Raw genomic sequence first — 16,264 nt, forward strand, 5'->3', positions numbered from 1 at the left:
TGAGGACCTGACATCCACATCACACATGTTCTGGAGGTTCCCTTTCAGACCAACTCAAGCTTATTAGCAGCAATTAGATACAGTAACTTATCAGGTATGATCCCAGGACATATCTAGTTATGTTTCATAAAAAAAACAGAACCCAAACAGTTTCTATGCCCTAAGTGCATCCCACTCTGTAATTCTGATGGAAGTTCAGATAACCAGGAAACTCACTTCAAACTATTGTTAATATGAAATGTCTTGTCTATTTAAGCTGATGATATTTTCTATTGTGCATTAGTAAAAAAAAAAGAGTTTCCTTTGCACCTAAGTTAGATGACCAACACCTTTTTATCAACCCACATGAAAATGCTCCCCCCACAGCTCTCACAAACAAAGAAACAGTGTCATCTTAGGTCAACATGAATTGGAGATGGAGGAAAGTCTTGTATTTCTTTTCAAAATATATTGATCTATTGAAATCTTCCTCAATAAAATCCAGTTCAGACAAACAGATAAATGTCATCCCTCCCAACTAGAAGTTTATGCTGAGGAATTACAAATCAATACACGCTTCATGCATTTTCACCCTGAATATATTTTAAGTGAAGTGAGATGCTATAAATGTAAATCATAAAGATTCAGGTCTCCTGCTGGTGGCTCCTCCTGGAAAGATCAAATTTCACATCTGGGGGTTTATCTGCAGCCAGAAGCTGGGGTAGACAGAATGCCCTACACAGAAGTTGCCACCATGGCCAACACTCAGACTATGAGCTCCTCAGAGACATTATTTTTACAAGCATTTCTATGACACACAGAGAAGTAAAGCTCTGGATTTACTACAGGTAATCATGTTTCTCCTCACAAAATTAGTATTTTGCCCCTTATGGACATTAAATATAGGATGACAAGAAACTAGACTAAATATATGGCAGTGCCATTACATAGCAAAAATCAAACCCCACAACTACCAAAGCAAGGCAGAGAATCACATTTCATGTCCATGTCTAAAGATACATGAGGCCATAAAACTAAAAGCTGGATATTGCAGCTTAGTAAGATTACAAAGCTGTCTGAAAATTTCAGGAGCAAAATACTGCTTGTGCTCTTCATGTTATTTTTTGCACTACCATCTCAGAAAACATGATATTGAATTTACTTTACTCCTGAAGACACATCAGAGAGTATCTTGTGAAATATCTTATGAACACTTCAAACACTTGTTTGAAGGAAGGAAGTCCTGGAAGTTCTGAGTTATTTCCAGATGTTTTTCCTCACAGAATACAAAAATCATAAAAAAAACCAACAAACCAAACCACCACCCCACCAAAAAAAAAACCAACCAAACAAACAACAACAAAAAAGAAAAAAACAACAAAACAAATAACCAAAAACCACCTTAACTGTGATTTTCCAAAAAGAAATAATTTTTCCTGAAGAGTTGACACACTTTATTAAGAATTTTTTAAAGAAGGTTTACTTTTTTCCAGAAACATGTATGGGCAATGACTGGATGTCTGCTCTTGTTGGATGTGCAGTGAGTACTGTTTAAAATGGAACTTATAAATTATCAGTCAATAACAAGTACAACACCTGAGGTTGTACAGATTCTTTCATCTGAAAATAATTCATTACAAACTTATTTGTTTCTTAAGAACAGGATTGTGAAGCAACATCATCTTCAGCCATGAATATTAAAATATGAAGACAGAAGCTTATTTGTGTAAGCTGAATTAGAAGTTTATGCTAGAACCATTTGTTAGAAAGGAAAAGGGTCTAGGTAATACTTTGCAGAGTAATCTGGTTCAAAGCTGAAGAAATTTAGGAAAGAACCGCAGAGTGCATCTGAGGAAAACGACAGTCCCACTTGTCTGCAAAAATTGCCAGTGTGCTCAACAGTAACTACCTACACTTGAAAGGCTGCTTTATTTTTATTCAGCCTCACATTGTATTTATGATCCTACAGTTCATCATTGCCATTCAATATTTGTCCTAATTAACATTACTTTGAAGTGTCTGACCTTTAGGTCGACACTCAATTCTGAATTAAAATATAATTATCTTTGTAACATGAATACACTTTTTATGCTTCCCCCATGTTCTTCTTGTTACAGAATAAATACATAATAAATGTAAGGGAAAGACTACATTGAACATGACAAAGTAATAAAAAATAAGAAGAAAATAAACAGATCAGCCTGCTTTCCCTTCCCAATAAGATGAGAAAAAAGTGACAGCAGGGAAAAAATAAAAAGCAATATCTAAAATTTATGGAAGAAATCCTTTGTGCACAGTGCATAATTTATCTGCAGGTCATACTGTCATGAAACTTCACCACTTTTATATAAATGTGTCCGGCTATCACATGGTTTATATTGATGACCATGGCCATCCTTTGAAGGTGAACGACATCACCTTTAAGATTTGAAATGCATGTCATGAATTTCAGAGCACAGAGAATGTAATCTATTTCTTGTGAATAAATCACAGCTTTTTTTCCTAAACTTTGGTTCCTGTCACTACAGTTACACAAATCACTGGTGTGAAGAGGGCAACACTTCCCACTCATTGTCTCTTCTTCACCCTTGGTTCTCCAAGCAAAGTTATTCCTCAGTCTAAATGACCAGCAGCTCTGGACCATATGTTTGCTTTACATTACTTCATAACTCTTTCTACAGTCAAACAACTTACTTTTAAGTTAACAAATAACTTAGTAAATAACTTACTTTTACGTAGAGCTGCTGAAACTCCTCAAGGTTCAGTCTACCACTTGGACAGTCCTTTAGAAATCCTTTGTACCACTGTTTTAGCTCGTGTTCATTGAACTCCGTGCTCTTCACCAGATCCTCCATCACCTCAGGGGCCAGCTTACTATTTTGTTTCCCCATTTTGCCTTAGGAAGAAACACATGAATACAATTAGCCAAATGTGAACATTTTAAACTGGAAATAGCCACATAACTTGAACAATTGTTTTGTGTTCACTGCTGCTTTCAGGCAAACGTAACTTCAGAGATTTGCTAGTGAACATGAACCTAAGTTATGCTTGATTATTGGAGGCTGAAAATAGTAAAAAAGGAAATGTTCTTCTTTCATTCAGGAATCTTAAGGCCTGGAGACAGATTACTCTCATTTGCCTTAAAATTAGGCAATTTACAGCTTTTCTTTACAGTAAGATTGAAAATGATTACTTTTTTTTTTTCTTTGAATGCAACTAGAAAAAAAATCACAGATTCAGGGCTGTCCACAGAATTCCTCCTTATCTTTGTCTTGAAAATATCTTCTGATATGACAGCTACAGTAGCAGCTACTCCTCATGTGTCCAAGGCTGTAGACAGACAGGCTTGTAACATACAGCATTAGGTATTCCACTGGGAGAAAACAATGCAAGAGTCCACAAACTTGGTCTCAAACAATGACAAAAGCAAACTGTAAAAATAAATTTAATTCATATGCATTTGTACATACACATAGGTATAAATAGATGTGTACTTATATATTTAATGCATAATCGATAAACAGACTGTTTACATTTCATGATCATTAACTCTGAAGATATTCACTGCATCTGTTATATACATTTTGTATATATTTAAAATATTAAACAGAAATACAAACTTCGCATGTGTGAATAGATAAATACAGCAATTTCAGTACTACTCATGTTGGCCCTTTGAGACACTTTCAGGTTCTCTGACAATTCACCAAAGATGTCCTTTGAGAGAACTTTAGAGAAAACTTCATCTTTAACATTTTCCCATTTTGCCAAAGTTTTTTCATGACAGATATCTTTCAGTTTCTTTTTAATCAGATGAGAGACAACACTTAACTTGTCCTGTAGAGAACTGCAAAGCAATGAATAATTTCTTTCCAGAGCCCAGCTTTGCATTTCCATTTTTATCTCCAGTTTAGCATCTGTGTCTAATGACTGCACCACACTGAATGCATTGATTTCTAGTCCATATCACCACCCATTCCCAATTTTAATCTATGGCTTTTGGCACCTTCCCCTATTTCAAAGCAGAAGTTTTTTTCTCCTCAAAAGGACAAACATTGTTCTGCTCCAACAAATCAATGTATTTATATAATTTCCTTTATGGGAACATTTCCTTGAGCAGGTGCAAAGTTAATAATTCCTCCTGGTCTCTGTGTGTGGTGAACATGTCCCCTGGTGCCACAGTGCCAGCAGCACCAGGTCTGCTCCTACAAGCCCTCATAGCCCCTCTCCCTTCTGGCCAAGGGCCTCCCTGGTCTGAACCTACTCCCTGCTCTAAACTCACTTTGAGGCTCTGCCAAGCTCCTGTTCACAGATTTCGGTAAACTTAGCACAAATATGTGAGAGTTCAATCTTCCAGTTAATTGTCACAGGTAAAACTGTGCAGATGTCCAGAAATCAGCTATTTTGACTAAATGATGGGTTTGCAGTTTATGGTATTTAGAGCAACTGCCCCAGCCTTATCTCTGAAGTCCCCATTTTCTCATGTATGACCATGACCCAGTTTGGCACATTCTGAATTTAAATCCCACAGAGATTAAAGTATACTAATGCAGTTATTTCTCTAGCTCCCAGATAGGTTTTACAAGAAACAGTGACTTTTTAAAATTTTTTTTATTCTTCATGGGCTGTGTTTTCTTCCTCTTTTTCTTTTTTATTTACATGCTGCTATTTTGTCATATATATTGCAAGAGTTCTATTGTCATTACACTGCAAAGGTTCCATATTGCTAGAGTTTCATACCTCCTTGATTTTTCTTGCAGGCAACTCCTCTAGCATTGACTCTTCCTTATCCTCACAGCAGCCAACTGAATCTAGTTGCCACCAATCCACTCTTTTATATCACTCTTCTTATTGGCTTCAGGTGTGGCCTGTTAACATCAGGCCTGCTCCTAATCTTGAGTAATTGGCTCAGCTGCAACTCTTTAGGGGGTAAGATTACATTCTATAGCACCTTCCTTTACCCATACTGTATCCCTCTACACTGTTATCTTTTGAAGTCATAAGGTGCTTTGTTTAGGATCCAGAAAATCCCTAAAGATACTCAGCAGTTATAGTAACTATCCTAGGTACATTCAAAAAGCCATTCAAAAACCATTCTTCATCAGGATTCATATCCCCATAAGTATTTAACTTAACAATATTTATGGATTAAAAAAAGCATCCTCAATGGGCAAAATCAGGTGGTTTTGACTGACCACTTTTCTGTTATAGCAGCTTTTTGATCCATGTTAGCTTTACAGCCCTTGGGCCTGGCACTACAGAGAGCTGAAACAGAACAGATGTGGTGAATCTCAGCCACATCTGCCAAAGTTGCCTTTGTTGTTTTCAGTGATGGGAACATAATCCACGTGGGCCTGCATGTGTGTAAAATACATGAATAGACACACATATCCACACATAACCTATCATCAGAGTCAGATAAACAAGCCACCAGCTTTTGCCTCAGTGATCCAGGTCCCTAATTTGGGCAGCTGCCTGTCTGTCACAGGTTGTCCAGTAAGTGCCAAACATCTTTCAGTGATTTCTGATGTTACCTCACCACAGAATATCTCCTAGTAAAGGAAACACTCTCAGATAAACACTCTCAGAAACTATTTTTTCCACAGAACCAAACCAGTATTTGAGAAAGGTATGATTTGTGATTTCTGGGTTCTGCATTCTTATTTGCTGCTCCAGCATTATTATGGTGAATAATCTGCTGGGCTCTGTTTGGGACAGAGTAAGCAAACTGACCTAGCTGGTCACAATGCTTTCCTGGAATTAGAAGCACTCATTCTTTCTTCATGTTTTAAAGCTCTTTTCTTAGAGAAATTGAATTACAATCTGCAAGAAAGCTCAAGAGTCTCATATAATTATCAAATATAAACTCAGACTTCTGGCTCTGGGAGATCCATCTTATTTGGGAATAAAACTCAAATATGTAGATTATCGAGTTAATCATATCCTAACATCTTCTAAAGCTTCATTGAATCTCTTATTATTACTGAAAAAGTACAATCACCCATTAGTGATGAGTATGCTACTGCCAACACATTTAGTTTTCTAAAATGAAAACTATTTTTAATTAACTTACAATCACAGTTTCCCAAACAAGCTTTTTCCTTGTGAAAATCTACAAATATGCTTTAGGAAAAGACAGGTGAGAGCAGCTGCACAGTCCCTAAGATTTTAAGAGTAGGAAAGATCACTCTGCAAGCATTTTTTTGTTTATTAAATTTTATAATTTTGAACTATAAATTTGTTTCTATGTGTCATATTTCCAACCATGCAATGTGACAATCCAAGCACTGCTATTCATAATCAGTTGTGTTTTCTGGCAGAAAATCATTAAAGGAAAAAAAAATAAAGCCTTCATGTGGGGGAGAGATTCCTGATAACCAAGGAACCAGGTATGTGGGTGCCACATAGCATGGATACAATGTCAGGTCTGTTCTCAGTGAGATTACTTTGGCAGGAGAATGTTTATTAACACTAGCAAGGACAACACAATCCAAATTAGAGATCAAGAAAAACACTAAAACTCTACTGTTGTGCTACAGGTAGCAAAAGCAATGAAGGCTTTTTGAGGTTTTTTTGAGTTTTAAAACATATCACTTTTCTGAAACACTTGAAAAGGCTGTCAGCCATCCAGAGAAAATTGCTTTTCAGAAATACTTGGTAGGCTACTCCAGTATTTAATTAAGTAACACCTTAATTGCTGCTTCTACAGGCTCATAGAAAAGTCAGATTTTAAAGATGGAATTTTGTTAAACAGCCAATCCCCAACCTAAGGCAGCCCAGGCTGTGCCAGCAGCAGGTGGGGCAGTATGAGGATGGATCTGCCTGCTCTTTGCCTTGCTGGACCTCAGGAGGCTCACACCAGACAGCTCCTCCAGCTTTGAGGCCCGGTATTGTTTGTGTGATGTATTTCCTGCAATGCTATCATCTCCCACACATGCTCATGTTGTTTCAAAAGCTCTCCACTCCATCATCATCCAGACCTCCTGGCCAATGGCAAGGCTTTTTCCCTAGAATATTTCACAGCAGGTCCTGCACAGGTTTATCAGGTCTGCCTCTCCCATTTGGCTTGCCAGCAGTAAACTGTCAGTGTGAGCACAGTTTCACAAAACAAAATTTAAACTGCACACCTAAGAAATAAAAAAAATAATTTGAATAACAAAACATGACTTATAGAATCTTGTTTGCTTTTTAATGATATCAAAAGACCCCATAGCTTTTGCTTACACAGCTCCATTCCCAGTCTTCTTTCCCCTCCTCTCATTCTCCTTCGGCCTCCTTGGCATCTGCTCAGTGTTCAAGGGGACCAAGAGCAAACAAATGAACTCTGTCTGTTCCTAAGGGAGGGTGAACTGTGTGCTGCCTGAGATCTCCTATTTGTGCTGAAAAAGAACCCAAATTCCACTGAGAAGACAGCCAACAATGTCCCTATAACCCACCTCTGTGTTGTTTTGCTTGCTTTCCTTAGACATAGTTACATAACCCATTCTCTGCTAACAAGCTGCTTTAGGAAAAGTGCTGCCAGCAGTTTGAGGGAGGTGATTCTTCCCCTCTGCCCAGCACTGGTGAGACAGCTCCCACCATTCCCCAGGTTGCTGCGTCCAGTGCTGGGTTCCCTACACTGGGCAGACATGGACTTACTGGAGTCCAGCAAAGGGCCACAAAGGTGATGAGCACTGGTTATTGGAAGGAACTCTGAGAGGGCTGGGGCTGTTCAGCCTGCAGTAGAGAAGGCTCAGGGGGTCTTACCAGTGTGGGTCTAAATACCCAATGAGGGGAACAAAGACAGCAGAGCCAGCCTCCTCTCAGTGGTGCCCAGTGAGACAAGGGCCAATGGGCACAAATTCAAGTTCAGGAAATCCTCTCTTGATGTAAGAGAACATTTCTTTACAGAGCAGGTGATCCAACACTGAAACAGATTACCCAGAAAGGTTGTGGAGTTTCCATCCTTGATGATATTTAAAACCCAACTGGAGCAATCATCTATAGTTGACCATGTTTGAGCAGGGGTTTGGACTTGAGCATCTTTGGAAGCCCCCTCCAATCCTGATGATTCTGTCATTCTGTGAAACACAGGGAATATGTTTCACACATAAATGGGTCAGTCACACCACCTATTTTTGATATCCACAGTAGCTGCTTAATTTCACTCAATTCCCACATGGGTAGCTGAGAGAAAAAGTGCTCTTCCAAGGCAACCTTTGGAGAAGAGGTACTGGCGACTCAAGCCACCTTCCTCCCCCCACTGATTCCAGAAGTGCAGAAAGATTCACCTCATAACCCTGGGCAAAAGCACCAAAGTGGTTTAGGCTACCCCAACTTATTCCCATGTACTCTGGCTGCTTTGACACGTGCCTGTGTTCCCATGCTCACTTTCCCAGTAATTCTGCAGGAGTTAGGTAGCTGCTAGTCAACCAATACCTCTGCAGCCTCGTGAGGTCTGTGCATTAAATGAATTCCCTTGTATGGTGCATGTTTTTCTTGCTCTTCCCTGGCTTTGGGAAGTGGGAATGAGTCGTGTGGACTATGCCAGAGGCAAATGACAACACTCACTTTGCCAGCTCAGCTGTGCTGGCAGGCACTCATTAGGCTGGAAGGAAAACTGTGGTTCATCCCCACCCCTGTGCCCACTCCCAGCCCACGAGCTCCCACAGGAACGTGCTGACTCCTGGGCACGACATGTGAAATCCAGGCACTGAGCAAACAGGAGTGGTGGGTGCCTTTGCAGTCTTTCACCCAAGGCAAATCTAGAAACAGCATACCCGTGTTTAGACTCCAACATACACACATATAATAGGGGCAACAAAACCCCAAACAATTAATGCTGGGGAAAGCAAAAACCTATGTCTATAATCTACAGTAGCAGAATAATTTCCCCATGATTTTTAAGCAGACTATTTATCGAATTTCCAGCCTTGTGCTGATAACTCCTAACAGCTCCCAGCATTGTTCCTTTCTCTTCAGGCTGTGTCAGATACTGCCTTTTCTCTACTAATGCCAGCATGAAGGATAGATAGAAAAGCTATCAAGCCACACAGATGCCTCATTCCTTCAAATACATTTATTATTTCAAAGAGGAAGAAATTTGAAGCTAAAGTCTGTCTTTCACACACAAAATAAACAACGGCCTCATACCCAAAGTCCCATGGAAATAAGTATCCAAGGAATGACATGTTTGGAAAATAAGAGGAATTTTGCCATCCCCATGGAGAGAGACTCTTTACTAGGAGCTGCAATGACATGACAAGGGACATTGGTTTTCAACTGAAAGAAGGTAGATTTATCCTGGATATAAGGAAGACATATTTTACAGTAAAGGTGGTGAGGCACTGGAACCAGTTGTTCAGAGAAATTGTAGATGTTCCATCCCTGAAAGTGTTCAAAGCCAGGTTGTATGGGGCTATAGGCAACCTGTTCTCTGTTCTAGGGAAGGTTCCTTGCCCATGGCAGAGGGGCTGGAACTAGATGATCTTTAAGTTCCTTCCGTCCCAAATTGTTATACAGTGATATTTTCCCTAAGCAGATAGTGAAGCACCCTTCACATCAGTTGTCGACACAATTTCTAAGTCAGCTTGCATGTAACAGGGATGATGCTGAGCCCTCTCCTAACCACTCAGTAAAGCCCTTTTTTCTCCCAACACATGCAAAAGATGAAGGTATTTTAAAGGAGGTTCTGGCACTGTGGCATCATATCAGCTCTTAAGATTCTGACACAATATAAGTCCTACACTGTGATTAAGCCTTCTGAAAAAGGGGTCAGTCAGGCTAGGCTTCTCCTTTCACTATCTCTCCTGGAATTGGCCTTTACTTCATGATGTGATGGCATCTGCAGCTTTCCAAGTTCCCATAGGACAAGAACTGCCTCACTCAGTTCAGTCCCATCTTCCTAGTCTTTTCTCAGAACCCCTGGATCCAAACCCAGAGCAGCTCCACGCCTGCACTTTCCTCACGAGAAAGAAGGGCTGCAACAACCTGTAGGAGTGGAAGATGAAAGCAATCCAGCGGCAGGTGTTTGGTGTCAGGACAGAAAAGGCAGGCAGGGAGCAGCATGGCAGACACTGGCAGAGGTACCAGGGCAGAAGGTACCCAGCACAGTGACAGCCAAATGGGGCTGGGCAATGCCAAGCAATGGCCCTGCTCTAGCTGACCCTGCTAACTGGGGCTGAGCACTACACAGTCTTCAGAAGTCCCTGCCAACCTCCACAGTTCTGAGATTCAAGAACAGCAGATATCCTTTCAGTAGCTGTTGTGGGAGAAAATTGATTATCAGGTATAGGTAGATTTATAATTTATAGACTTTCATGTTGTTATATTGGCCATAGTGACATCAGGACCACGGTTTTCCCTTTACTCAGAAACAAAACTGACCCTGAACTAATAGCTCCTTTCTGCACACAAAACTTAGGGGTCTATTTTAAGTTTTTAACCTGCCATGATCAAAAAATAAGAATTGAAATGTATGTGTGTATGAGGAATAACTTCTTTATTGTGCAGGTGACCAAGCCCTGGAACAGATTGCCCAGAGGCTGTAGAGTCTCCCCCACTGGAGATATTCAAGAACCATCTGGACACAATCCTGTGCCATGAGCTCTGGGATGACCCTGCTTGAGCAGGACCACATGATCCACTGCAGTCCCTTCCAACCTGACCCATTCTGTGATTCTGTGTTTGTGTAACACCATACTGAAATTAGAAGCAGTCATGATTTACTGATAACATAAACCTCAAACTATGGATGAAAAAATAGGCTAGGTTCCAATTTATGTGGCACTACAGCAAAAATTGGAATAAATCCAGTGATTTCAGATTACTTTACTGGCTTTACCAAATATCAGATTCAGGCCTGCAAGCTCTCTCTGTAAAATAAATGGGGGAAAATAGAGAGTAATGGCATTAAGGAATGCAATTATCCAACCAAATTGAATAATGAATGCAGAAAAGAGGTCTAAGCAAAAGAAGAGAGATATATTTTTAAATTTTATTTGAAATGAGATGGATATTCAATTAGATTCAAGCAATAAAGAAAGCATTTGAAAGGGTAAAACCTGTACAGGGGGATGCTCTAACTTAACAATGACTGATATGTAGGGTTTTTCTCTCTAGGTGACTAGAAAGCTAACAATGAACTTATTTCATTAAAACCATTTGTTTTCTGTTAATTGTGGAATAAAGCAAAAAGGTGTTCTCTACATTTTCAACATGAGAATCAAGGGCCATTCCAGACTGTCAAGTAGCTCCACTGTTGTTGCAGCCCTGTGAATCACAGTAGGGCTCTATTCACAGCCCGAGGCTGAAACCAACAGCTTGGGTAGAAATAAACCTGCAGACAATGTTCTGAACGACATGGCAGGGTCTCATTTCTGCCCCCTTTTCTCATTTGGATTGGGAAATTGCTTACAAAAAGCCATAGTTGGCTTTCCTCCTTTACAAGTAGACAGAGATGACAGGACAAAGTGTAACTTACTTGCGTTGCCCAATGAGACACAAGTGCTCAGAAGAGTTTCCAGGCTCTACCAGTTAGTTTTAAACTTGGAAAGACAGGGGCAATATCCCTCTTTGGCTTGTTCTTTCTCTCAGGCTCTTTTAGACCACATGGAGGAGTGTCCACCTTTCTGGAGGAAGCTTAGGCTCTGAATGTTCAGTTCTCTTTAAGAAAATTTTTGCTTCCCCCTTACCTCCATTATTTGGCTTTGATACATCAAAGACTTGTTTGTTTCTGGTTTATTTTCTTCCAAGTCCCCTTTTTTCCAGTATTTCAATAAAATTTACTGATTTATATGTTCTACAGAATTTAGTGATTAATTTCTGACAAGAACAATCAGCTTGTTAATGTTGAGTGTCAGACACATACTTGAGTAAATCTGTTGCCATAGTTTCATTTTGCTATTGGTCCAGTGTCTGTAGACAGTGGTGATAGTAATTAACAAAGAGGTATGATTTGAGGAGGAAGACTGATTTTTCAGCAATGGAATGAGTATTTTCTTCACTGGACTGTTGTCCAGGAAATTCTGTCCTTGTAAATAATAATCTTAAAATGCCTGCAGAACATTTACCTTTCTCTAATAATTCATGTGATGAACAGCATTGCAATCACCTAATTATCCACAATGCTCCAACATCAGAGCTTTGCTGTGACAAATTTGTTTTGTACCTCATATGAAATATAAGAGTTTTTGACTGCTTTCTCTGAGGTTTTATTCTAGAATATGGTTTCCAATAGTCTTTCCCTCATGAGATGAGAAATCTGTAACCTCCTGGACCTTACAACTTCAAAGTGGCCACAGGAGAAAATTACACAGCAGCATTACATAAAGGTCACTTGCTGAGCCTTGCATTTCAAAGAGTGTTTTATACAATTTTAGGTATGTCAGAGATCTGTCCAATATTCAGTACTGAACCTTTTCTGGGATAGTTGCTGTAAACATCTCTTTTTTGGAGGAAGATTGACAGGGCATGCCTGAACATTATAGCTTCCCTGAGCATGTTCCAGTGTTCTGGAACCAGTCTACATTTGTGTAGACTGTAAACAATTATTTTCTTTTGTTATGCCAAAGTGTATCAACATTTCCTCAGCCCGAGACACAGATTTTTTTTATCAATTTGTAGGGACTAGTGTCAATTCTAGCATCAATTAAAATGCTGCTTTTCTTTGAGATAAAGATTATTGAAGGTTCACACTTGGGGATACGGTTTTTTAGACTTTAGCCACTGCCTTGACTTCATTTACATGTATGCACAATTTTTTTTCTTAGTTTTCATTTGTCTGTAAACAAATATTCATCTGTAAAAATGCTATTAAAAAAATAAAATAATGCTATTTAAAAAGTTAACATGTGCTTTCTCTCTTAAATTACAGGATGTTTTGTTTGCTATCAGTTTGTTTTATTGTTAGTTTGAAATGTCATTTTACTCTTCTGTTTGATATATGCAAAACCAAATTCCCTAAGGTGATATGCTTACAAAGAAGTACTTTTACTGTTCACCTTCCAGCCTCATTTTAATTTGAGTTTGACTCCATCAGGTGCCTTTTTAGAACTCTGACTCATAAGTCATTGTCTGGATAGTACACGCTTCAGTCTTCTCTTATATCCATATTCCTCATCACAATAACTGCCCTGACTCCTGCAAAGGTGGATTAATCAAATCTTTGCTGTTTAAAAAGTCAGTTGTCTTTGGTCTCTCTGCAGTCAATGGAGAGGGCCAGAAATTTCAGTGATTCACCCCGTGCAGAAAAGACATGTGAAAGAGGCAGGATGAATATATGTGTGTGTATTTTAAGACAGAATGAATCAGCAAGCATCTCTTTCCTTCTGCCACTTGTAGAGGCAGCCCTCTAAATCTTCTTGGATCTGAAACTGGATTTCTAAATGCTTAAAGTGACGCAAGAAAAGTCCCACCTTGCTCATTGGCAGTGGATAACCTAATGCTGTTCCTGATCTCACTAGGAAAAACATACATTTGCCAAAGTCCATTGCTATTCCTATGCATCACAACACATTCAGGTGTGATTAATGCCATTACAAGTACAACATGCTGGTGTACCAAATGCAATCCTTCCCACAATGCTATTTATGTCCCTCATAGCAGTGGAAAAACTCTCTTCCGCTCTTTTCCAGGCCCCCACAAAACAAAATAGTTTTAAATAGCTGAACTGCAGAGATCAAATTGTTCAGGATTGTTTCATTATGCCCTTGTCATTTCCTGCTTTTTCCTCAATATAGTTCTTAACCAAGTAAAGTACTGGCCTCTAAGAAAAATCTTTTTTATTATTATTAAATACAATATTCTTTTGCAACAAATTTCACTCTGACCATCTAAATGCTATATTAATTTCTCCCTCCAACTCATCTCTAATATCCACCTCCCTCTTTACCCAACAGAGTCCCTTTAGCAGCCATGTCCAGTGGTGCAAGGCCCTGTCTTACTGCACTGGATTCTCAGGGGGAAGCAGGTATGGTGAGCACTGTATGGCCCTCCTCCAGTCTGCTGGGAATAACAGATCAGTGCTCACACTGGTTCCTCTCTGTTCCCAACTCACACAGAAGTGACAGGATCTCTTTCATCTAGTTCGTGCTCCTGTGTCCTGCGATGACAACTGTGATTCGCAAAGGGTGTAGTAAAACTGAGCAGTGATATCAGCACATGGTCTATAAATAGTGTTGTGATAACTGAAATAAATATAAGCTAACACATACAGACACACTTCAAACCTTCATTTCCATTCAATTTCTGCATGAAAAGGAGCACCCCAGACCCTGGTGTTAGCTGGCTTTTGCACACCTATGACTGCTGTACATGAGCGGATTTCAACAGATCATTTTGACCTATGGTCTAAACTCTACATTACTAAAAACCACGTGGCTGTGTTACAGCTGATGTTAACAGGAGTGGTTAGCAGAAAAGCAGATTACAGCTTTTTATTTTACTAAAAACCTTTCAAATTCAAAATAAAGTGTTTGTATCATTGTGGCTAGTGATCCATTGACGCAATGCTCCCCCCAAACTCATTACAAATGAATCTCCAGAACTGTCCCTTGTGACTGCTTCAGATGGAGCCTGATTAAATGCAGAGGAAATATATTACTGAGAAGATGAATCATAATTCTGCAGAATGAAATCAATGGCTTTACACCTTTGAGTTGGACACAGGGTTGATCAAAAATGTTACTCATACAAATGAGTGAACAGATGAATCGTGTACACAGCTTGGACAGGGAAAAGGTATCTAAAACAATCAGAAGTAGCCTTGACTATGACAGAAAGCCAGAAGAAAAATTGAAATGCTTTCCCTAAGGTAGAACTTTCAAATAAAAATTCTTTCTTTGCACTGCTATGAAATGCATGTTTTTTTCATCACTTTCGATATTATGGTTTGGAATAAATGTAAAAATTTTACTTAGAGTGGTGGGATAGCTCATTTGAAACAACATTTCAGTTACTTCAATCTAGCTCTAAGCTGACAGGTTGTTAACAAGGATGAGATGCCCTAAGAAGTACCCACTGGTATGACTTCAGCCACTCCAGTCAACTCAGCTGCTGAGACACAGGGTGGATGTCTCAGACACCTTAGGTCCTTTCAGGTAGCACTAGACACCTCCACTTAAGCAGATGCACCAGCCAAATGAGATCTTTCCCTCCAGAAAGGGAGGGACACCTAACTTAGAATCATAGAATCTTTAGCTTGGAAGAAACGTCTAAGATCAATTCCAACCTTTACCCCAGCACCACTGTGTTCACCACTAAGCCATATCCCCAGGTGGCACATCCGTGTGCCCTTAGAACACTTACAGGAATGGTGACACCACTACTTCCCTGGGCAGCCTATTCCTATGTCTGACCCCCCTTTGAGTGAGGAAATTTTTCTTCATATCCAATCTAAACTTCTCTTAATGCAAGTTGAGGCCATTTCCTCTCACCCTGTCATTGTTACCTGGGCAGAGACCAACCCCCAACACCAGCTTGAACTTAACAGTTAAATGCTGCAGTGCCCTGTTTCCATAGCAGAGAAAAGTCATTGTGGAGAAACCTTACTCACTGAAATTGATTCATCAAGATTCCACCTAAAGGCTCTCCCTCTGGAGTTTATGAAAAATGTTTGCCTTCCCTTAATCCCCATTTATGCTATGCAGGCAGCATCTGAGAGCTGGGAGGGAAATAAGGTGTTTCTGATGCCACTTAACACACTGACACTGCTGTTCAATGCTGTGCTAGACATCAAGCTGTGAGCCCTGCTGCCCACTCCAGCAGGCACACACCCAACCAGCAAAGAGGGCACGTGCAGCCAGCTGCTGTGCCAGCAGTGCCCAAAGCAGAGCTGCCAACTCACCTGCTCTCGGTGCCCGCATGGATCCAACCACAGAACCACGGAATTGTTCAGGTTGGAAAAGATTTTTAAGAACATCGAGTCCAACCAGCACCACCAAGTCCCCTCTGCTATTTCAGAGAATAATGCACAAGAGGTCCAAATCACAGCTGATCTCATTTTTCAACCTTGACTACTATCCTTAATCGATATTGGAGCAAAAAGGTCAAAGCTGGGAATGTGTGAAACTGAACTAGTCCCACCAGTTCAGTCTGAATTTAGAAGTATTCACTGACAACTGTGCTTCCTCCTCTAGGACATTCCCTTTCCAGAGCAGCCAATCCAATTTCTGTCATACAGCACAAAACTGATTCAAATTTTAATATGGTTTTAATGCAGACTGAATCTATTGGCAAACCCAGCATCAAAAAGCAATAATGCATAGAACTATTAGTTGGTGTTTCCTCATTGTTAATTAACAATCAA

General features: G+C 39.8%; 1 protein-coding gene across 2 annotated transcripts in view; it reads right to left on the minus strand.

Annotated features, from left to right (window-relative positions):
• VSNL1 (visinin like 1) overlaps window positions 1-16,264 on the minus strand; it is an 87,380-nt gene that overhangs the window by 44,918 nt on the left and 26,198 nt on the right. For both annotated transcript variants that reach the window (XM_066547181.1, XM_066547182.1), the window contains exon 2: window positions 2,709-2,875. In XM_066547181.1, coding sequence (XP_066403278.1) covers window positions 2,709-2,870 — 162 coding nt within the window. In that variant the 5' untranslated portion in view covers window positions 2,871-2,875. The remainder of the gene's footprint in view (window positions 1-2,708; window positions 2,876-16,264) is intronic.

Source organism: Molothrus aeneus, chromosome 3 (genome assembly GCF_037042795.1).
Source record: "Molothrus aeneus isolate 106 chromosome 3, BPBGC_Maene_1.0, whole genome shotgun sequence".
NCBI lineage: Eukaryota > Metazoa > Chordata > Aves > Passeriformes > Icteridae > Molothrus > Molothrus aeneus.